The 22,481-nt window shown below is 41.0% G+C and overlaps 1 protein-coding gene and 1 pseudogene across 1 annotated transcript; one reads left to right on the top strand and one right to left on the bottom strand.

The window, feature by feature from the left end:
* The first annotated feature begins 656 nt into the window (after positions 1-656).
* On the top strand, positions 657-1,485 carry LOC133251756 (putative gustatory receptor clone PTE01; annotated as a pseudogene).
* A 16,170-nt stretch (positions 1,486-17,655) lies between these two features.
* On the bottom strand, positions 17,656-20,256 carry LOC133250615 (olfactory receptor 7D4-like). Its single transcript, XM_061422042.1, has one exon. It carries the CDS (start codon positions 20,179-20,181, stop codon positions 19,249-19,251), a length of 933 nt encoding a protein of 310 aa, XP_061278026.1. The 5' UTR covers positions 20,182-20,256; the 3' UTR covers positions 17,656-19,248.
* Between the last annotated feature and the right edge of the window lie 2,225 nt (positions 20,257-22,481).

The following is a 22,481-nucleotide window of genomic DNA, read 5'->3' as shown; positions in this document are numbered from 1 at the left end:
TCCATGGGATTCTCTAGGCAAGAACACTGGAGTGGGTTGCCATTTCCTTCTCCAATGCATGAAAGTGGAAAGTGAAAGTGAAGTTGCTCAGTTGTGTCCAACTCTTAGCGACCCCTTGGACTGCAGCCTACCAGGCTCCTCCATCCATGGGATTTTCCAGGCAACAGTACTGGAGTGGGGTGCCATTGCCTTCTCCATCATTCCCTATGTAAGGTGCTAAATTTCATGTGACTCTATCATGAAAAGACTATTCCTAGTCAGCCTTCAAGGATCTTTCTAGTTTTACACCTTGAAAATCAGACCATGTGGTTGATTTTGTCTGATTTTTCCATTAGCATAACTTGTAGAGATAGTTATAGAAAAATTTAATGTTTCAATTTTTTTTAATTTTATTTTATTTTTAAACTTTACATAATTGTATTAGTTTTGCCAAATATCAATTTTTTAAATGGAAGCAATACTGTTGAGTGCATATATCTTTTGGAAATTCTCACTAGTGTAATATACAGAGGATTGCAAGAATTTTCAGAACTGCATCATAATAAAAATTTTTTTAATATTTGTGAATTATTAAATCCAAAGTATGGACACTTATCTGTATGCCCCTTCAATTGTTCTGTTTATTTAATACTCTCTTATTTTTCAAAGGTGTCCCCTCTACATGGAACCACAGAATCTAACAGATGTCTCAGAATTCCTCCTCCTGGGCCTCTCAGGTTATCCAGACCTGCAGCCCCTTCTCTTTGGGCTCTTCCTGTCCATGTACTTGGTCACTGTGTTTGGGAAGGTACTCATCATTCTGGCTGTCACCTTTGACCCCCACCTCCACACACCCATTTACTTCTTCCTCTCCAACCTGTCCTTGGCTGACATCAGTTTCAACACCACCACTGTCCCCAAGATGCTAGTGAACCTCCAGACACACAGCAAATCCATCACCTATGCAGGCTGCCTAGCTGGGGTGACCGTCTTTTCTCTTTTTGCATGTTTGGAGAGTCTCCTCCTGACAGTGATGGCCTATGACCAGTTGGTGGCCATCTGTCACCCCCTATACTACCTGTTCATCATGAATCCCCGCCTCTGTGGCTTCTTGGTCCTGGTATCATTTTCCATCAGACTTTTGAACTCCCAGCTTCACTACTTGATGATGTCACAGCTTACCTCTGTGCAGAAGTGGAAATGCCTCATTTCTTCTGTGACCCTTCTAAACTCCTCAATCTTGCCTGTTCTGAAAACTCCATCAATATCATATTAATTTATTTCAACAGTACCATTGTCGGTGGGATTCCACTTTCAGGAATCCTTTACTCTTATTCTCAAATTGTTTCCTCCATTCTGAGAGTCTCCTCATCAGGTGGGAAGTACAAAGCCTTATCTACCTGTGGTTCTCACCTGTCAGTTGTTTGTTTTATGGAACAGGCCTTGGGGTGTAACTCAGCTCAGCCATCTCACAATCTCCCAGGAAGAGTGCAGTGGCCTCAGTGATGTACACTGTGGTCACCCCTATGCTGAACACTTTCACCTACAGTCTAAGGAACAAGGACATCAAGAGTGCCCCCTGGAGGATTATCAGCAGAATAGCCTAATCCCAACCCCTGTTTTTCGGTTCACGGGAGTACAAAATACAACAAAATCAAACAATAAGTGATTGCAATAAGTGATTCTGAATCTGAAGTCACTTACTGAAAATGTACCTATCTGGCTCTCTACTTTATGTTTACACAATTTTTCCTCTTTGTAGCATAGCTCTAATGGAATTGGGAGATTAGCTGGATGCCCCATGTGAATTATAACCCTTATGGGACTTTGCATATCACATCAGTATAGCCGTCTCTCTTTCCTTGTGTATTACTCAAGACTCTTGGTCACAAGCAATCTTGTTTATATCATCACAAAATAAATACACCTCTCTCTTTCTTGTTTTGCATTGTTTCTATAACTTTCCTATGAGTATTCCCTATGTTTTAGGTGGATCTAAACCCTACCTTAATGACCAAGACACCTAGTATATTTTTGCTCTTTAGTGATTTTTAAGTAAATAGAGTGGATATTTGATTTCTAAACTGGAGTATTTTGAAACTGAAATAGGACACTATGAATATTAAGTTTGAATAAACACTTATCAACTGAGTTTTTCCTGGGAAAAGTGGGTTGTATGCTTCCCAAGGAGTAGATGAGAGGGTACCTACCAAAGCAAAGTCAGTTCCCAGTCTTGCTGATAATTCTCCTTCCCATTCCATCTAACTTCTTCCCAATCATATTAAATAGCAAGACACAAAGAGACAAAAATTGAATGATTTGACACCTAAAGTAATCAAAGTCATAGAGACAATGGGTAGGATGATAATTACCAGAGGCTTTGGAAAGAAGAATGGGGAATTAGTTTAGCAGAAATAGAGTTTCACTTGGGGAAGATAAAAAGTTCTGGAGATGGATAGTGGTGTGTGCGTGCATGCTCAGTTGTTCAGTCATGTCTGACTCTTTGCAACCCCATGGACTGTAGTCCACCTGGCTCCTCTCTCCCTGGGATTTCCCGGGCAAGATTATGGGAGTGGGTTGCCTTTTCCTCCTTCAGGGGATATTCCTGATCCAGGGATCAAACCCATGTCTCCTGCATCTCCTGTCTTACAAGCAGATTCTTTACCACTGAGCCACAAATGTTCCTGAATTGGACACTTAAGATGTCTAAGAGGGTAAGAAAATAATAGCAAATGCAACAACTGACAAAGGATTAATTTCCAAAATATACAAGCAGCTCATATAACTCAATACAAGGAAAACAAACAACCCAATCAAAAAGTGGGAAAAAGACCTAAACAGACATTTCTCCAAAGAAGACATACAGATGGCTAACAAATACATGAAAAGATGTTCAGCATTGCTCATTAGAGAAATGCAAATTACAACCACAATGAGATATCACCTCATACCAATCAGAATGGCCATCATCATTTATTGTTTCTACAAATAATAAATTCTGGAGAGGGTGTGGAGGAAAAGGAACGCTCTTGCACTGTTGGTGGGAATATTAATTGATACAGCCATTATAGAAGATGGTATGGAGAATCCTTAAAAAACTAGGGATAAAACCACCGTATGACCCAGCAATCCCACTCCTAGGCGTATACGCTGAGGAAACCAAAATTGAAAAAGACACATGTATCCCATTGTTCATTGCAGCACTATTTATAATAGCTATAACATAGAAGCAACCTAGATGCCCATCAGCAGATGAATGGATAAAGAAGTTGTGGTACACAATGGAATATTACTCAGCCATAAAAACAAACACATTTGAGTCAGTTCTGATGAGGTGGATGAACCTACAACCTATTATACAGAGTGTGAAGTAAGTCAGAAAGAGAAAGATACATATCATATTCTAACGCACATATACAGAATCTAGAAAAATTGTGCTGAAAAATTTATTTACAAGGAAGCAATGGAGAAACAGACATAGAGAATAGACTTATGGAGATGGGGAGAGGGGAAGAGAGGGTAAGATGTATGGAAAGAGTAACATGGAAACTTACATTACTATATGTAAAATAGACAGTCAATGGGAATTTTCTGTATGGCTCAGGAAACTTAAATTCTGTATCAACCTAGAGGGGTGGGTTGGGAGGCAGATGGGAGGAAGGTTCAAAAGGGAGGGGATATATGTATACCTGTGGCTGATTCATGTTGAGGTTTGACAGAAAACAACAAAATTCTGTAAAGCAATTATTCTTCAATTAAAAAAAAAAAAGATAAAATGGCTAAGAGGGTAAATTTTACATTGTTATGTTATCCTGTCAGGCATGACAGACATATTACTCCAATGTTGGGTGTTACTCAGCTGTCAGCAATCAACTCCAAGAGGGATCAGCCTCAGCTACAGAGCATCACTAGGCAGCCCAATTCAATGACTATATGATGAGGATGTGTAAACATTTATCTCTTTTGCCCCCAGTTCCAGCCAACTCTAAGGTTAGCTCCAGAGCTCCCTGGGGGTTTTCAAAGGCCTGTGATGAGTTTGAACTTGACTGTTTTTTCCAATGTCTTTTCTGGCTCCAAGTTGAGTTCAGTTCAGTCACTCACTCGTGTTCAACTCTTTATGACCCCATGAACTGCTGCATGCCAGGTCTCCCTGTTCATCACCAACTTTCAGAGTTTACCCAAACTCATGTCCATATGGTTGGTGATACCATCCAGCCATCTCATCCTCTGTCGTCCACTTCTCCTCCTGCCCCCAATCCTTCCCAGCAGCAGGGTCTTTTCCAATGAGTCAACTCTTCACATGAGGTGGCCAAAGTATTGGAATTTCAACTTCAACATCAGTCCTTCCAATGAACGCCCAGGACTGACTTCCTTTAGGATGGACTGGTTGGATCTCCTTGCAGTCCAAGGGACTCTTGAGTCTTCTCCAACACCACAGTTCAAAAGCATCAGTTCTTCGGCACTCAGGTTTCTTCACAGTCCTACTCTCACATCCATACGTGACTACTGGAAAAAACATAGCCTTGACCAGACGGGCCTTTGTTGGCAAAGTAATGTCTCTGCTTTTGAATATGCTATCTAGGATGGTCAGAACTTTCCTTCGAAGGAGCAAGTGTCTTTTAACTTCATGGCTGCAGTCACCATCTGCGTGATTTTCGAGCCCCAAAAAATAAAGTCAGGCACTGTTTCCCCATCTACTTCCCATGAAGTGATGGGACCGGATGCCATGATCTTAGTTTTCTGAATGTTGAGCTTTAAGCCAACTTTTTCATTTTCCTCTTTTACTTTCATCAAAAGGCTCTTTAGTTCCTCTTCACTTTCTGCCATAGGGTGGTGTCATCTGCATATCTGAGGTTATTGATATTTCTCCCAGCAATCTTGATTCCAGCTTGTGCTTCCTCCAGCCTGGCATTTCTCATGATGTACTCTGCATAGAAGTTAAATGAGCAGGGTGACAATATACAGCCTTGACGTACTCCTTTTCCTATTTGGAACCAGTCTGTTGTTCCATGTCCAGTTCTAACTGTTGCTTCCTGACCCACATACAGATTTCTTAAGAGGCAGGTCAAGTGGTCTGATATTCCCATCTCTTGAAGAATTTTCCACAGTTTATTGTGATCCACACAGTCAAAGGCTTTGGCATAGTCAATAAAGCAGAAATAGATGTTTTTCTGAAACTCTCTTCCTTTTTTCATGATCCAGCAGATGTTGGCAATTTGACAACATTGGTTGTCTGGTTCCTCTGCTTTTTCTAAAACCAGCTTGAACATCAGGAAGTTCACAGTTCATGTATTGCTGAAGCCTGGCTTGGAGAATTTTGAGCATTATTTTACTAGCATGTGAGATGAGTGCAATTGTGTGGTAGTTTGAGCATTCTTTGGCAATGCCTTTCTTTGGGATTAGGATGAAATCCATCACCTCCACTAGCTTTGTTCGTAGTGATGCTTTCTAAGGCCCACTTGACTTCACATTCCAGGATGTCTGGCTCTAGGTCAGTGATCATACCATCGTGATTATCTGGGTCATGAAGATCTTTTTTTGTATAGTTCTTCTGTGTATTCTTGCCACCTCTTCTTAATATCTGCTGCTTCTGTTAGGTCCATACCATTTCTGTCCTTTATCGAGCCCATCTTTGCATGAAATGTTCCCTTAGTATCTCTAATTTTCTTGAAGAGATCTCTAGTCTTTCCCATTCTGTTGTTTTCCTCTATTTCTTTGCATTGATCACTGAGGAAGGCTTTCCTATCTCTCCTTACTATTCTTTGGAACTCTGCATTCAAATGGGAATATCTTTCCTTTTCTCCTTTGCTTTTCACTTCTCTTCTTTTCAGAGCTATTTGTAAGGCCTCCTCAAACAGCCATTTTGCATTTTTACATTTCTTTTCCATGGGGAAGGTCCTGATCCTGTCTCCTGTACAATGTCACGAACCTCCATCCATAATCTATCAGGCACTCTATCAGATCTAGTCCCTTAAATCTATTTCTCACTTCCATTGTATAATCATAAGGGATTTGACTTAGGTCATACCTGAATGGTCTAGTGGTTTTCCTTACTTTCTTCAATTTAAGAAAGAAATTGGCTACAAACAGTTTGCCAAACTGCGATGTCTGAGAAAACAGTCCTCACAAGCCTGTCCTCATTTCAGACACCAGCACAAGTTCCCAGTTTCCCAGGGGGGCCCTCACTTCAGGTCAGCCAGCTACAAATTCGAGGACTTTCTCATATTCAGTAATTTTCTAGAATGTTCAAATAAAGGAGAATACCTCTGGTTTAATAGAACACCAGAAACTTACAGAACTCAGGAAAGTTCTTGGCTCAGATGGTATAGAATCTTTCTGCAATGTAGGAAACCTGAGATCAATCTCTAGATAAGGAAGATCTCCTGGAGAAGGGAATGGCAACCCACTCTAGTATTTTTGCCTGGAGAAGTCCATAGACAGAGGAGGCTGGTGGGCTACAGTCCATGGGGTCACAAACAGTTGGACACGACTGAGTGACTAACACTCTATGATTATATCTTTTTTAATAGTAAAGGACACAAATTAAATCAGATGAAAGGTACAACATAGACAAGATCTGGAAAGTCCCATAGGTGAAGTTTCTTGGTTTCCTCTTTCCATGGAGTCCAGATCCATTATCTCCTCCTAGCTACAATATTTGACAGTAATACTAATATATATATATTGCTAACAACAGGCTGGTTCCAAATAGGAAAAGGAGTATGTCAAGGCTGTATATTGTCACCCTGCTTATTTAACTTCTATGCAGAGTACATCATGAAAAATGCTGGGCTGGAAGAAGCACAAGCTGGAATCAAGATTGCCGGAAGAAATATCAATAACCTCAGATATGCAGATGACACCACCCTTATGGCAGAAAGTGAAGAGGAATTAAAAAGCCTCTTGATGAAAGTGAAAGAGGAGAGTGAAAAAGTTGGCTTAAAGCTCAGCATTCAGAAAACTAAGATCATGGCATCCGGTCCCATAACTTCATGGGAAATAGATGGGGAAACAGTGGAAACAGTGTCACACTTTTATTTTTTGGTGCTCCAAAATCACTGCAGATGGTGACTGCAGCCATGAAATTAAAAGACACTTACTCCTTGGAAGGAAAGTTATGACCAATCTAGATAGCATATTCAAAAGCAGAGACATTACTTTGCCAACAAAGGTCCGTGTAGTCAAGGCTATGGTTTTTCCCGTGGTCATGTATGGATGTGAGAGTAGGACTGTGAAGAAGGCTGAGCGCCAAAGAATTGATGCTTTTGAACTGTGGTGTTGGAGAAGACTCTTGAGAGTCCCTTGGACTGCAAGGAGATCCAACCAGTCCATTCTGAAGGAGATCAGCCCTGGTTGTTCTTTGAAAGGAATGATGCTAAAGCTGAAACTCCAGTACTTTGGCCACCTCATGCGAAGAGTTGACTCATTGGAAAAGACTCTGATGCTGGGAAGGATTGGAGGCAGGATGAGAAGGGGACTCCAGAGGATGAGATGGCTGGATGGCATCACCGGCTCAATGGACATGAGTTTGAGTGAACTCCAGGAGTTGGTGATGGACAGGGAGGCCTGGCGTGCTGCGATTCATGGGGTCGCAAAGAGTCGGACAAGACTGAGCGACTGAACTGAACTGGACTGAACTAGGTGGCTCACCTGAGCTTCAGTCTCTAGAATATTTATTGAGGCCAATTCCATAAATGTTATTAGTTGAATTTTTGCCCATATGATTGAACTCCATTTCCAGCTTCCCTCCCCAGATGTTGGGTTGATAAACTTGAGAACACAGTTGTTTAGACATCTTGGTTTTCTTCTAGTTCATCAACCAGACCACATTCTTTTCAGCCTCTGGATCATGCATTTATTTCTCCCTGTCTCATCTCTCCTGAAACAAAAAATGGGAGGATTTTTCAAGCTGGCGGGAGCTAATGGAAAAGCACTGGAAGATGTTAGGGAAGGAAGGCAGGTTGATAGGATAGGCCATTTGTGTTTGCTAATTGCTGCTTTCCTTTTTGGGACCTCCCAGGTGGTGGTAGTGGTGAAGAAGCCACCTGCCAATAAAGAAGACAGGGGTTTGATCCCTGGGTCAGGAAGATCCCCTGGAGGAGGAAATGTCAACCCTTCTTGTCTAGAGATTCCCCATGAGAATCCCCAGGGACAGAGGAGCCTGGCAGGCTAGAGTCCATAGGGTCGCAAAGAGTCGGACATGACTGAAGTGGCTTAGCACAGATGCACGCTTTTCTTTTTAACTGGAGGATAATTGCTTTACAATGTGGTGTTGGTTTCTGCTGGACAACAAAGGGAGTCAGCCATAGCTGTACATATATCCCCTCCTTCTTGACCCTCCCTCCCCACCTCCCATCCTACAGCTCTAGGTCATCACACAGTGCCAGGCTGGGCTCTCTGTGTCGTATATCAGCTTCCCACTGGCTTTCTGTTTCACACATGATAGTGTATATATGTCAATGCTACTGCTTTGGTTGCTGCTTTTTTTAATTTAGGCTCTTACATTCCCACAGAAGCAGGGAGACAGGGGAACTAATTTTCTTGATGATTAGATTTCAAAGAGAAGGCTTTGTGAAAATCATTCTTTGGTTGTAAAAAGGATGAGAGACTTGGAGAAGATTTATCTACATTTACTAATAAAAGAAGCAGACTGGACTTGACTGGTGGTTCAGTGGTTAAGGCTCTGTGCTTCCACTGCAAGGGGCACGGGTTAAGTCCCTGGTCAGGGAACTAAGATTCCCACATACCCATGGCATGGCCAAAAAGAAAAGGAATAGAAAAAGAATTTAAAAGTTTTCTAATGTAAGTACTCTAAGAAAACAGAGCGAGGACAGATTGGTAGAAACTCATTTAAGCTGAAGGGGAAACTTAAAGTAGTCTTAGTCAATGAATATCCAACATTTCTATTGTTGTTACAACTTTGCAATTCTTGGAGTTTTGATTGTGGTGTGGGAAGCTAACCTCCACACTGAGCAGGAGTTTTAAATTATGCTTACAAGTAAAATTATAAACTCAAATGTCGGTGTTAACAGTGAGAGGCAAGGCAATAAATCTGGAATGGTACAGTTACAGGTAAGCACACATCAGGAGCATTGTTAGATTTAGCTAACCAAAAAAATCAAGAGCAAGTCAGCAAAAGGCAGAAGGAGATATATGTATGCAAAAGCGGATCCACTTCATTGTTCAGCAGACTAACACAAGAGTGTAAAGCATCTATACTCCAATTAAAAAAACAAAATTGAAAAAGATGCATGTACCCCAATGTTCAATGCAGCACTGTTTATAATAGCTAGGACATGGAAGCAACCTAGATGTCCATTGACAGATGAATGGATAAAGAAGTTGTGGTACATATATAGAGTGGAATATTACTCAGTCATAAAGATGAACAAATTTCAGTCAGTTGTCATGAGGTAGATGAATCTAAAACTTGTTATACAGAGTGAAGTAAGGCAGAAAGAGAAAAACAAGTTTTGTATTATATATATATATATATATATATATATATATATATATAGAGAGAGAGAGAGAGAGAGAGAGAGAGAGAGAGTAGGAAAATGGTACTGATGAACCTATTTGCAGGGGAGGAATACAGACTCAGACATAGATAACAGATTTATCGACACAGAAGGAAAAGGAGAGGGTGGGATGAATTGAGAGCAGCATTGAAACAGACACATTCTTCCCTCTCAAGATTGCTTTGGATATTTGAGGTTTTTTTGTATTTCCATACAAACTGTGAAATTATTTGCTCTGCTACTGCTAAGTCACTTCAGTCGTGTCCAACTCTGTGCGGCCCCATAGACGGCAGCCCACCAGGCCCCCCGTCCCTGGGATTCTCCAGGCAAGAACACTGGAGTGGGTTGCCATTTCCTTCTCCAATGCATGAAAGTGAAAAGTGAAAGTAAGTCGCTCAGTCGAATCCGACTCGTAGTGACCCCATGGACTGCAGCCTACCAGGCTCCTCCGTCCATGGGATTTTCCAGGCAGGAGTACTAACTTTGTGAAAAATACCCTTGGTAGCTTGATAGGGATTGCATTGAATCTATAGATTGCTTTGGGTAGTATAATCATTTTAACTATATTGATTCTTCTGATCCATGAACATGGTATATTTCTCCATCTATTAGTGTCCTCTTTAATTTCTTTCACCAGTGTTTTATAGTTTTCTATATATAGGTCTTTAGTTTCTTTAGGTAGATATATTCCTAAGTATTTTATTCTTTCCGTTGCAATGATGAATGGAATTCTTTCCTTAATTTCTCTTTCTATTTTCTCATTATTAGTGTATAGGAATGCAAGGGATTTATGTGTGTTGATTTTATATCCTGCAAATTTACTATATTCATTGATTAGGTCTAGTAATTTTCTGGTGGAGTCTTTAGGGTTTTCTATGTAGAGGATCATGTCATCTTCAAATAGTGAGAGTTTTACTTCTTCTTTTCCAATTTGCATTCCTTTTATTTCTTTTTCTGCTCTGATTTCTGTGGCTAAAACTTCCAAAACTATGTTGAATAGTAGTGGTGAGAGTGGACACCCTTGTCTTGTTCCTGACTTTAGGGGAAATGCTTTCAATTTTTCACCATTGAGGATAATGTTTGCTGTGGGTTTGTCATATATAGCTTTTAGTATGTTGAGGTATGTTCATTCTATTCCTGCTTTCTGGAGAGTTTTTTTCATAACCGGATGTTGAAATTTGTCAAAGGCTTTCTCTGCATCTATTGAGATAATCATATGGCTTTAAATTTTCAATTTGTTAATGTGGTGTATTTCATTGATTCATTTGCAGATATTGAAGAATCCTTGTATCCCTGGGATAAAGCCCACTTGGTCATGTTGTATGATTTTATTAATGTGTTGTTGGGTTCTGATTAACAGGAAAATTGGCCTTGGAATACAGAATGAAGCAGGGCAAAGACTAATATAGTTTTGCCAACAAAATGCACTGGTCATAACAAACACCCTCTTTCAACAACACAAGAGAAGACTCTATCCATGGACATCACCAGATGTTCAACACCGAAATGAGATTGATTATATTCTTTGCAGCCAAAGATGGAAAAGCTCTACACAGTCAGCAAAAAAAAAAAAAAAAAAAGACCAGGAGTTGACTGTGGCTCAGATCATGAACCCTATATTGCCAAATTCAGATTTAATTGAAGAAAGTAGGGAAAACGACTAGACCATTCAGGTATGACATAAATCAAATCCCTTATGATTATACAGTGGAAGTGAGAAATAGATTTAAGGGCCTAGATCTGATAGATAAGAGTGCCTGATGAACAATGGAATGAGGTTCATGACATTGTACAGGAGACAGCGATCAAGACCATCACCATGGAAAAGAAATGCAAAAAAGCAAAATGGCTGTCTGGGGAGGCCTTACAAATAGTTGTGAAAAGAAGAGAAGTGAAAAGCAAAGGAGAAAAGGAAAGATATAAGCATATTCAAAAGCAGAGACATTACTTTGCCAACAAAGGTCCGGCTAGTCAAGGCCATGGTTTTTCCTGTGGTCATGTATGGATGTGAGAGTTGGACTGTGAAGAAGGCTGAGCACTGAAGAATTGATGCTTCTGAACTGTGGTGTTGGAGAAGACTCTTGAGAGTCCCTTGGACTGCAAGGAGATTCAATCAGTCCATTCTGAAGGAGATCAGCCCGGGATTTCTTTGGAAGGAATGATGCGAAAGCTGAAATTCCAGTACATTGGCCCCCTAATGCAAAGAGTTGACTCATTAGAAAAGACTCTGATGCTGGGAGGGATTGGGGGCAGGAGGAAAAGGGGACGACAGAGGATGAGATGGCTGAATGGCATCACTAACTCGATGGACGTGAGTCTAGGTGAACTCCGGGAGCTGGTGATGGAAAGGGAGGCCTGGCGGGCTGCGATTCATGGGGTCGCAAAGAATCAGACACGACTGAGCGACTGAACTGAACTGAACTGGGTTCTGATTGCTAGAATTTTGTTAAGGATTTTTGCATCTATATTCATTAGTGATATTGACCTGTAGTTTTCTTTTTTTGTGGCATCTTTGTCAGGTTTTTGTATTAGAGTGATGGTGGCCTCATAGAATGAGTTTGGAAGTTTACCTTCCTCTGCAATTTTCTGGAAGAGTTTGAGTAGGATAGGTATTAGCTCTTCTCTAAATTTTTGATAGAATTCAGCTGTGAAGCTGCAATGGACCTGGAGGAATCAACCTGCCTGACTTCAGGCTCTACTACAAAGCCACAGTCATCAAGACAGCATGGTACTGGCACAAAGACAGAAATATAGATCAATGGAACAAAGGAGAAAGCCCAGAGATAAACCCACACACCTATGTACACCTTACCTTTGACAAAGGAGGCAAGAATATACAATGGAGAAAAGACAATCTCTTTAACAAGTGGTGCTGGGAAAACTGCTCAACCACTTGTAAAAGAATGAAATTAGAACACTTTCTAACACCATACACAAAAATAAACTCAAAATGGATTAAAGATCTAAATGGAAGACCAGAAACTATAAAACTCTTAGAGGAGAACATAGGCAATACACTTTTCAACATAAATCACAGCAGGATCCTCTATGACCCCCCTCCCAGAATATTGGAAATAAAAGCAAAAATAATCAAATGGGACCTAATTAAAATTAAAAAGCTTCTGCACAACAAAAGAAACTATAAGCAAGGTGCAAAGACAGCCTTCAGAATGGGGGAAAATAATAGCAAAGGAAGCAACTGACAAACAACTAATCTCAAAAATATACAAGCAACTCCTACAGCTCAATTCCAGAAAAATAAACAACCCAATCAAAAATTGGGCCAAAGAACTGAATAGACATTTCTCCAAAGAAGACATACAGATGTCTAACAAACACATGAAAAGATGCTCAACATCACTCATTATCAGATAAATGCAAATCAAAACCACAATGAGGTACCATTTCATGCCAGTCAGAATGGCTGCTATCCAAAAGTCTACAAGCAATAAATTCTGGAGAGGGTGTGGAGAAAAGGGAACCCTCTTACACCATTGGTGGGAATGCAAACTAGTACAGCCACTATGGAGAACAGTGTGGAGGTTCCTTTAAAAACTGGAAATAGAACTGCCTTATGACCCAGCAATCCCATTGCTGGGCATACACACTGAGGAAACCAGAATTGAAAGAGACACGTGTACCCCAATATTCATCACAGCACTGTTTATAATAGCCAGGACATGGAAGCAACCTAGATGTTCATCAGCAGATGAATGGATAAGAAAGCTGTGATACATATGCACAATGAAGTATTACTCAGCCAAAAAAGAATACATTTGAATCAGTTCTAATGAGGTGGGTGAAACTGGAGCCTATTATACAGAGTGAAGTAAGCCAGAAAGAAAAACACCAATAGGCTTTACAAATAGCTGTGAAAAGAACAGAAGCAAAAAGCAAAGGAGAAAAGGAAAGATATAAGCATCTGAAAGCAGAGTTCCAAAGAATAGCAAGAAGAGATAAGAAAACCTTCCTCAGTGATCAATGCAAAGAAATAGAGAAAACAACAGAATGGGAAAGACTAGAGATCTCTTCAAGAAAATTGGAGATACCAAGGGGACATTTCATACAAAGATGGGCTCGATGAAGGACAGAAATGGTATGGACCTAACAGAAGCAGAAGATATTAAGAAGAGATGGCAAGAATACACAGAAGAACTGTACAAAAAAGATCTTCAAGACCCAGATAATCACGATGGTGTGATCACTGACCTAGAGCCAGACATCCTGGAATGTGAAGTCAAGTGGGCCTTAGAAAACATCACTATGAACAAAGTTAGTGGAGGTGATGGAATTCCAGTTGAGCTATTTCAAATCCTGAAATGTGATACTGTGAAAGTGCTGCACTCAATATGCCAGCAAATTTGGAAAACTCAGCAGTGGCCACAGGACTGGAAAAGGTCAGTTTTCATTCCAATCCCAAAGAAAGGCAATGCCAAAGAATGCTCAAACTACTGCACAATTGCACTCATCTCACACGCTAGTAAAGTAATGCTCAAAATTCTCCAAGCCAGGCTTCAGCAATACGTAAACTGTGAATTTCCTGATGTTCAAGCTGGTTTTAGAAAAGGCAGAGGAACCAGAGAAAAAATTGCCAAGAAAATTGCCATGGAAAAAGCAAGAGAGTTCCAGAAAAACATCTATTTCTGCTTTATTGACTATGCCAAAGCCTTTGACCGTGTGGATCACAATAAACTGTGGAAAATTCTGAAAGAGATGGGAATACCAGACCACCTGACCTGCCTCTTGAGATATCTGTATGCAGGTCAGGAAGCAACAGTTTGAACTGGACACGGAAAAACAGACTGGCTCCAAATAGGAAAAGGAGTACATAAGGCTGTATATTATCACCCTGCTTATTTAACTTACATGCAGAGTACATCATGAGAAACTCTGGACTGGAAGAAGCACAAGCTGGAGTCAAGACTGCTGGGCGAAATATCAATAACCTCAGATATGCAGATGACACTACCCTTATGGCAGAAAGTGAAGACGAACTAAAAAGCCTCTTGATGAAAGTGAAAGTGGAGAGTGAAAAAGTTGGCGTAAAGCTCAACATTCACAAAACTAAGATCATGGCATCTGGTCCCATCACTTCATGGGAAATAGATGGGGAAACAGTGGAAACAGTCTCAGACTTTTTTTTTGGGGGGGGGGGGGGCTCCAAAATCACTGCAGATGGTGACTACAGCCATGAAATTAAAAGACGCTTACTCCTTGGAAGAAAAGTTATGACCAACCTAGATAGCATATTCAAAGGCAGAGACATTATTGCCAACAAAGGTCCGTCTAGTCAAGGCTATGGTTTTTCCAGTCGTCATGTATGGATGTGAGAGTTGGACTGTGAAGAATGCTGAGCACTGAAGAATTGATGCTTTTGAACTGTGGTGTTGGAGAAGACTCTTGAGAGTCCCTTGGACTGCAAGGAGATCCAACCAGTCCATTCTGAAGGAGATCAGCCCTGGGATTTCTTTGGAAGGAATGATGCTAAAGCTGAAACTCCAGTACTTTGGCCACCTCATGCGAAGAGTTGACTCCTTGGAAAAGACTCTGATGCTGGGAGGGATTGGGGGCAGGAGGAGAAGGGGATGACAGAGGATAAGATGGCTGGATGGCATCACTGACTCAATGAACGTGAGTCTGAGTGAACTCCGGGATTTGGTGATGGACAGGGAGGCCTGGCATGCTGCAATTCATGGGGTCATGAAGAGTCGGCCAGACTGAACGGCTGAACTGAACGCATAAGAAAAACACCAATACAGTATCAGTTCAGTTCAGTCGCTCGAGTCCCAGTCCAGTGTTTCTCATGATGTGCTCTGCATAAAAGTTGAATAAGCAGGGTGACAATATACAGCCTTGATGTACTCCTTTTCCTATTTGGAACCAATCTGTTGTTTTGTGTCCAGTTCTAACTGTTGCTTCCTGACCTGCATACAGATTTCTCAAGAGGCAGGTCAGCTGGTCTGGTATCTCTTTGATGAAAGATGAAAGGTCCCATCTCTTTCAGAATACTAACACATATGTATGGAATTTAGAAAGATGGTAGCAATAACCCTGTATGTGAGACAGCAAAAGAGACACAGATGTATAGAACAGTCTTTTGGACTCTGTGGGAGAGGGAGAGGGTAGGATGATTTGGGAGAATGGCATTGAAACATGTATAATATCATATAAGAAATGAATCACCAGTCCAGGTTCGATGCAGAATACAGGATGCTTGGGGCTGGTGCACTGGGATGTCCCAGAGGGATGGTACAGGGAGGGAGGTGGAAGGGGGGTTCAGGATGGGGAACACGTGTACACCCATGGCAGATTCATGTTGATGTATGGCAAAACCAATACAATATTGTAAAGTAAAAAAAAAAAAAGAAAGAAAGAAACAGACACGTTGCCATATGTAAAACAAATGGCCAGTGGGAAGCTGCTGTATAACACACAGAGCTCAACCAGGTACTCTGTGACCGCCTAAAGGGATGAGATGGGATAGGTGGTGGGAGGTAGACTCAAGAGGGAGGGAACATATGTATACTTATGGCTGCTTCGTGCTGATGTATGCCAGAAACCAACACAACATTGTAAAGCATTTATCCTCTACTTAAAAATAAATAAATTCTTAAAAAATAGTCAGTTCCCACAATTGGAAATCATGAAATGAGTCACCAGTCCAGGTTCGATGCACGATGCTGGATGCTTGGGGCTGGTGCACTGGGACGACCCAGAGGGATGGTACGGTGAAGGAGGAGGGAAGAGGGTTCAGAATGGGGAACACATGTATACCTGTAGCGGATTCATGTTGACGTATGGCAAAGCCAGTACAATATTGTAAAGTTAAAAAATAAAATAAATAAAAAATTAAAAAAAAAGAAAATCATGATTCTTTTCCCAGTTGCCAGACCCAAGACTGTTTTCAATCTCAAAGCTTAGAAATTAAATGGATTAAATAGGAAATGACCCCCCCCCACCCCTTTTGGAAGCCCATTCTTTTTTTTTTTTTCCTTTTTTTTTTTAAATTTTATTTTATTTTTAAACTTTACAAATTGTATTAGTTTTGCCAAATATCAAAATGAATCCGCCACAGGTATACATGTGTTCCCCATGGTAACACTCTTCAAGGACATAACTTGGTGGCCAGTTGATTCCACTGCACTCCAGTCCTGGTGTGAGCAACGATTCTTCTTTACCAAGTTGAATATTTATGTGTTTGCGTTTGCCTTTCCTGCCTGCAGTACCTTGGCAAACACACCATTGAAAGACAACACATCATCCAATTTTGGTTTTTAACACGTATTTATTTATATTTCCTTTTGGTTGTGCTGGGTCTCCCTTATTGCATGTGCAGTGTCTCTAGCTGTGGCAAGCATGGGCTACTCTCTAGTTGTGAGGGTAGTGATAAGTGTGGGCTTCTCCTTGTGGTGACTTCTCCTGCTGTGGAGCACAGGCTCTAGCACGGATGGGCTTCAGTAGTTGTGGCTTATGGGCTCTAGAGCACAGGCTCAGTAGTTGTGGCACACAGGCTTACTTGCCCCATGGCAAGTGAAATCCTACTGGGCCAGGGATCAAACCTCAGTGCCCTGAACTGGCAGGTAGACTCTCAGTCACTGGACCACCAAGGAAAGTCCCATTCAATTTCTTTATGGTGAAGAATATGGGAAAATAAACATCCATCAAGACATCTAGTAGTTTGAACATATTCTGTACCCCGTGAAGCTGCTCAGCATCATATATCTCCAGGGTGGCAATTCCGTGATCAATTCTTACTCTCCTGAACTCTAATCCAGCACTCTGTCCTGGCACAATACCTGAATATATGTCCCCTTTCATTCAGATTTGGTCACCATCTGGATCTTGTGTTTCAACCTCAGTAAATTCACCTAGAGTGAGGCAGCTAGACCCAACAATTTATTAGCACCTGACCTGTTCTAATCTTCTTGGCTTTGCAGTTTTTCTGTCCTAGTGATACATGTTCAAACCTTATTTTGGAAGCATACTAAGTATATGCAGAAAAGTTCAACCATGCTGAAAATCAAATAAATAATTTATTTGTCAGTGTATTTTCTGTTTGGACATAGAACGTAATCTGATAAATGCTGAAATCCAGGATTTAAGCTCTATGAGGGCAAAGATTTTTGTCTTTTTTTCCTCCCTTCACTTCTGTGTTCCAGATATTTGCATCAGCCTGGCACACTGAGAACTTCTCAGTAAGTACTGTTGAATAAATGAATTTGGTAAGAACTAGCAATGGTATTAAGAACAGGCACTATTTCATAACTCCCATTCAACTATTCTGAGTCTGTACTTGAAGTGGCTGATATCAGCCTGCAAGACTGGAAATCCAATCCATTTACAGTGATGGATTAGTAAAAGGAGGGATACAGAGAGTAGAACTGAGGTTAATAGAGACAACACTGTAAGAGGTGAAGACAAAGTACTCACTAGGCAATTTTGACAAAAATCCCTTGTGGAGGATGGATAAGAACAAAACTTGATGTGACTAAAAGGCAAAATTTCTTGTTGGAGAGAGTGTGGAGAAAAGGGTACCCTCTTATACTGGTGGTGGGAATGTAAATTGGTACAGCCACTATGGAGATTCCTTAAAAAACTAAATATAGAAGTTCATATAGAATATATGATCCCACAATCCCACTCCTTGGCATATATCCAGAGAAAACCATAATTCAAAAAGATACATGCTCTTCAATGTTTATTGCAACAAAACTGTTTATTCACCAAAACTGGGACAAGGAAGCAACCCAAACGTCCATCAAGAGAGGAATGATTGAAGATGTGTACATATATACAATGGAATATTACTCCGTTATGAAAAAGAACAAAATAATGCCATTTTCAGTAACATAGATGGACCTAGAGATTATCAAACTAAGTGAAGTAAGTCATACAAATATATAGTATCACTTACATGTGCAATCCAATAAAAAATGATACAAACAAACTCACAAAACAGAAAGACTCACAGACCTCAAAATCAACCTCATGATTACCAAAGGGAAGCATGAGGGGTGGGGGTAGTGATAAATTGGGAGATTGGAATGAACATATATACATTACTATGTATAAAATAGACAACTAATAAGGACCTACTGAATAGCACTAGGAACCCTACTCAATATTCTGTAATCACCTATGTGGGAAAAGAATCTGAGAAAGTATGGATATATACATATAACTGATTCACTTAACTATATAGCAGAAACTAACACAACATTGTGAATCAAGTGTACTCCAATAATTTTTTAAAAATATTCTGTGGTAACCTATACAGGAAAAGAATCTGAAAAAGAATAGATCTGGGTACATGTATAACTGATTCACTTTGCTGTGCACCTGAAATTAACACAACACTGTAAATCAACTATACTTCAATAAAAATTTTTTAAAAGAGGCAGGATTTCAAACACTTGAATGCCAATATAGTATACTGAGTAAATGCAACCTGTTGAGTAATTAAGCATAGGTCTACATTCTAAAATTCAATCAGTGGTCATTAAAAAACACTCTCTCTACATATGTAAAATTATTAAATAATAGTTGATAGTCTAAGTTCATGAAATGTGTTCCTAAGACAATTCTGAAATTGTTTAATGAGCTGAATGCAAGATATTTGCATTAAAATGTATATGCTTTGCTTAAATAAAATACATGTTTATTCAAATCACACATACAAGAAAGAGGCAGGATTTCTTTAGCCAACTACTGCTATCACTGTCAGCTCAAAACCCTTAGATCAGTGTTCCCATCACTGAACACAGAGTGTTCTTCCAAGGACTTTTTGTAGAGCCCTCTTGATGTCCCTGTTCCTCAGGTTGTAGATGAAAGGGTTCAGCATGGGGGTGACCACAGTGTACATCACCGAGGCAATCATGCCTCTCCAGGAAAATGAATCAAAACTGAGATACACACCAAGTCCTGTCCCATAGAACAAAGAAACCACGGACAGGTGAGATGAACAGGTGGAAAATGCCTTATATTTCCCACGAGCTGATGGGATTCTCAGAATGGAGGAGACAATGCGGGTGTAGGAGAAAAGGATCCCTGAGAAGGGAACAATGCCAAGAAAGCCAGTCACCACGTACAGCAGGATGTAACTGATGAGCGTGTCTGAGCAGGCAAGTGTTAGGACCTGAGAAAATTCACAATAAAAATGTGGAATGACCCAGTTGGTACAGAAGGACAGCCGTAACATCAGCAGACTCTGGATCAAGGAGTATAACAAGCTGATGAACCAAGACACAAGAACCAGCAGACCACAGAGGCAAGGGTTCATGATGACTGTGTAGTGCAGGGGGTGACAGATGGCCACAAAGCGGTCATAGGCCATCACAGTCAGGAGAAAAGTGTCCATAACTCCAAAAACCGTGAAAAAATACATCTGGGTGATGCAGCCTGCGTAGCTGATAGATTTGCTCTGTGTCTGGATGTTCACCAGCATCTTTGGAACTGTGGTGGAAATGAAACAGACATCGGTAAAGGCCAGGTTGGAGATGAAGAAGTACATGGGGGTGTGGAGGTGGGAGTCTGAGCTGATGGCCAGGATGATGAGCAGGTTCCCAAGGACAGTGACCACAAACATAGATAGAAACAGCTCAAATAAGATGTGCTGGTGCTCTGAGTCTTGGGAAAATCCCAGGAGTAAAAATTCTAAAACACGTGTTTGATTTCCTGCTTTCATGTTGCTGATGCATCTGCTAGATGATTGAAGAAAGGGGGGAGAAACATGAAATAACCACTGGACTGACTCTAGAGTCTCTCTGTGTGTGTTAGAGGAGCTCACTAGGCTCCTGTGTCCATGGAATTCTCCAGGCAAGAATACTGGAGTGGGTAGTCTATCCCTTCTCCAGGGGATCTTCCTAACCCAGGGATCGAACTCAGGTTTCCTGCGTTTCAAGCAGATTCTTTACTGTCTGAGCCACCATGGAAGCCCATAGAGTCTTTCTACTTCTTTAATTTCTTAAAGTGATAGATTGGGTATAAAAGCATTAACATGACAAAGCTTCAGAATCCTATATTGCTATTTGTCTATACAGCATTTCAACCACTGTCCACTGACCTTTGGGATACACATCCATCCTCTTCACTCTGGCTTGTTGTTGGGTTAGTCACTAAGGTGTATCTGATTCTTTGCAACTGCATGGACTACAGCCCACCAGGCTCCTCTGTCCATGGGACTTTCCAGGCAAAATAATGGAATGGGTGGCCATTTCCTTCTCCAGAGTCTCTTCCTGATGCAGGGATCAAAAACGTGTCTGCTGCATTGCAGGCAGATTCTTTACTACTGAGTCACCAGGGAAGCTTCTATCTCTGGCTTCAGTTCAGTTCAGTTCAGTTGCTCATTCATGTCTGACTCTTTGCAACCCCATGAACTGCAGCATGTCAGGCCTCCCTGTCCATCACCAACTCCCGGAGTTCACCCAAACTAATCTCCAAGGATTCAGTGATGCCATCCAGCCATCTCATCCTCTGTCGTCCCCTTTTCCTCCTGCCCCCAATCCCTCCCAGCATCAGAGTCTTTTCCAATGAGTCAACTCTTCACATGAGCTGGCCAAAGTATTGGAGTTTCAGCTTTAGCATCATTCCTTCCAAAGAACAGCTAGGACTGATCTCCTTTAGAATGCACTGGTTGGATCTTCTTGCAGTCCAAGGGACTCTCAAAAGTCTTTTCCAACACCACAGTTCAAAAGCATCAGTTCTTTGGTGCTCGGCTTCCTTCACAGTCCAATTTTCACATCCATAAATGACTGCCAGAAAAACCATAGGCTTGACTAGATGGACCTTTGTTGGCAAAGTAACGTCTCTGCTTTTGAATATGCTATCTAGGTTGGTCATAACTTTCCTTTCAAGGAGTAAGCGTCTTTTAATTTCATAGCTGCAATCACCATCTGCAGTGATTTTGCAGCCCCCCAAAAAGTCTGAGACTGTTTCCACTGTTTCCCCATCTATTTCCCATGAAGTGATGGGACCAGATGCTGTGACCTTAGTTTTCTAAATGTTGAGCTTTAAGCCAACTTTTTCACTCTTCTCTTTCACTTTCATCAAGAGGCTTTTTAGTTCCTCTTCATTTTGTGCCATAAGGGTGGTGTCATCTGCATATCTGAGGTTATTGATATTTCTCCCAGCAATCTTGATTCCAGCTCGTGCTTCTTCCAGCCCAGCATTTCTCATGATGTACTCTGCATAGAAGTTAAATAAGCAGGGTGACAATATACAGCCTTGATGTACTTTTTTTCCTATTTGGAACCAGTCTGTTGTTCCATGTCCAGTTCTAACTCTTGCTTCCTGACCTGCATATAGGTTTCTCAAGAGGCATGTCAGGTAGTCTGGTATTCCCATCTCTTGAAGAATTTTCCACAGTTTATTGTGATCCACACAGTCAAAGGCTTTGGCATAGTCAATAAAGCAGAAATAGATGCTTTTCTGGAACTCTCTTGCTTTTTCAATGATCCAGCGGATATTAGCAATTTGATCTCTGGTTCCTCTGCCCTTTCTAAAACCAGCTTGAACATCTGGAAGTTCATGGTTCACGTATTGCTGACGCCTGGCTTGAAGAATTTTGAGCATTACTTTACTGGCATGTAACATGAGTGCAATTGTGTGGTAGTTTGAGCATTCTTTGGCATTGCCTTTCTTTGGGATTGGAATGAAAACTGACCTTTTCCCGTCCTGGGGCCACTGCTGAGTTTTCCAGATTTGCTGCCATATTGAGTGCAGCACTTTCACAGCATCACATTTCAGGATTTGAAACAGCTCAACTGGAATTCCATCACCTCCACTAGCTTTGTTCGTAGTGATGCTTTCTAAAGCCCATTGACTTCACATTCCAGGATGTCTGGCTCTAGGTCAGTGATCACACCATCACGATTATCTGGGTCATAAAGATCTTTTTGTACAGTTCTTCTGTGTATTCTTGCCACCTCTTTGTAATATCTTCTGGTTTTGTTAGGTCCATACCATTTCTGTCCTTTATTGAGCCCA

This window comes from Bos javanicus, chromosome 7, assembly GCF_032452875.1.
Source record: "Bos javanicus breed banteng chromosome 7, ARS-OSU_banteng_1.0, whole genome shotgun sequence".
NCBI classification, from domain to species: domain Eukaryota; kingdom Metazoa; phylum Chordata; class Mammalia; order Artiodactyla; family Bovidae; genus Bos; species Bos javanicus.
This window is presented reverse-complemented; position numbering and strand designations above follow the sequence as displayed.

Coding starts and splice junctions, on each gene's coding strand:
- LOC133250615 (XM_061422042.1), bottom strand. CDS start 20,181: ATGAAAGCAGGAAATCAAACACGTGTTTTAGAATTTTTACTCCTGGGA.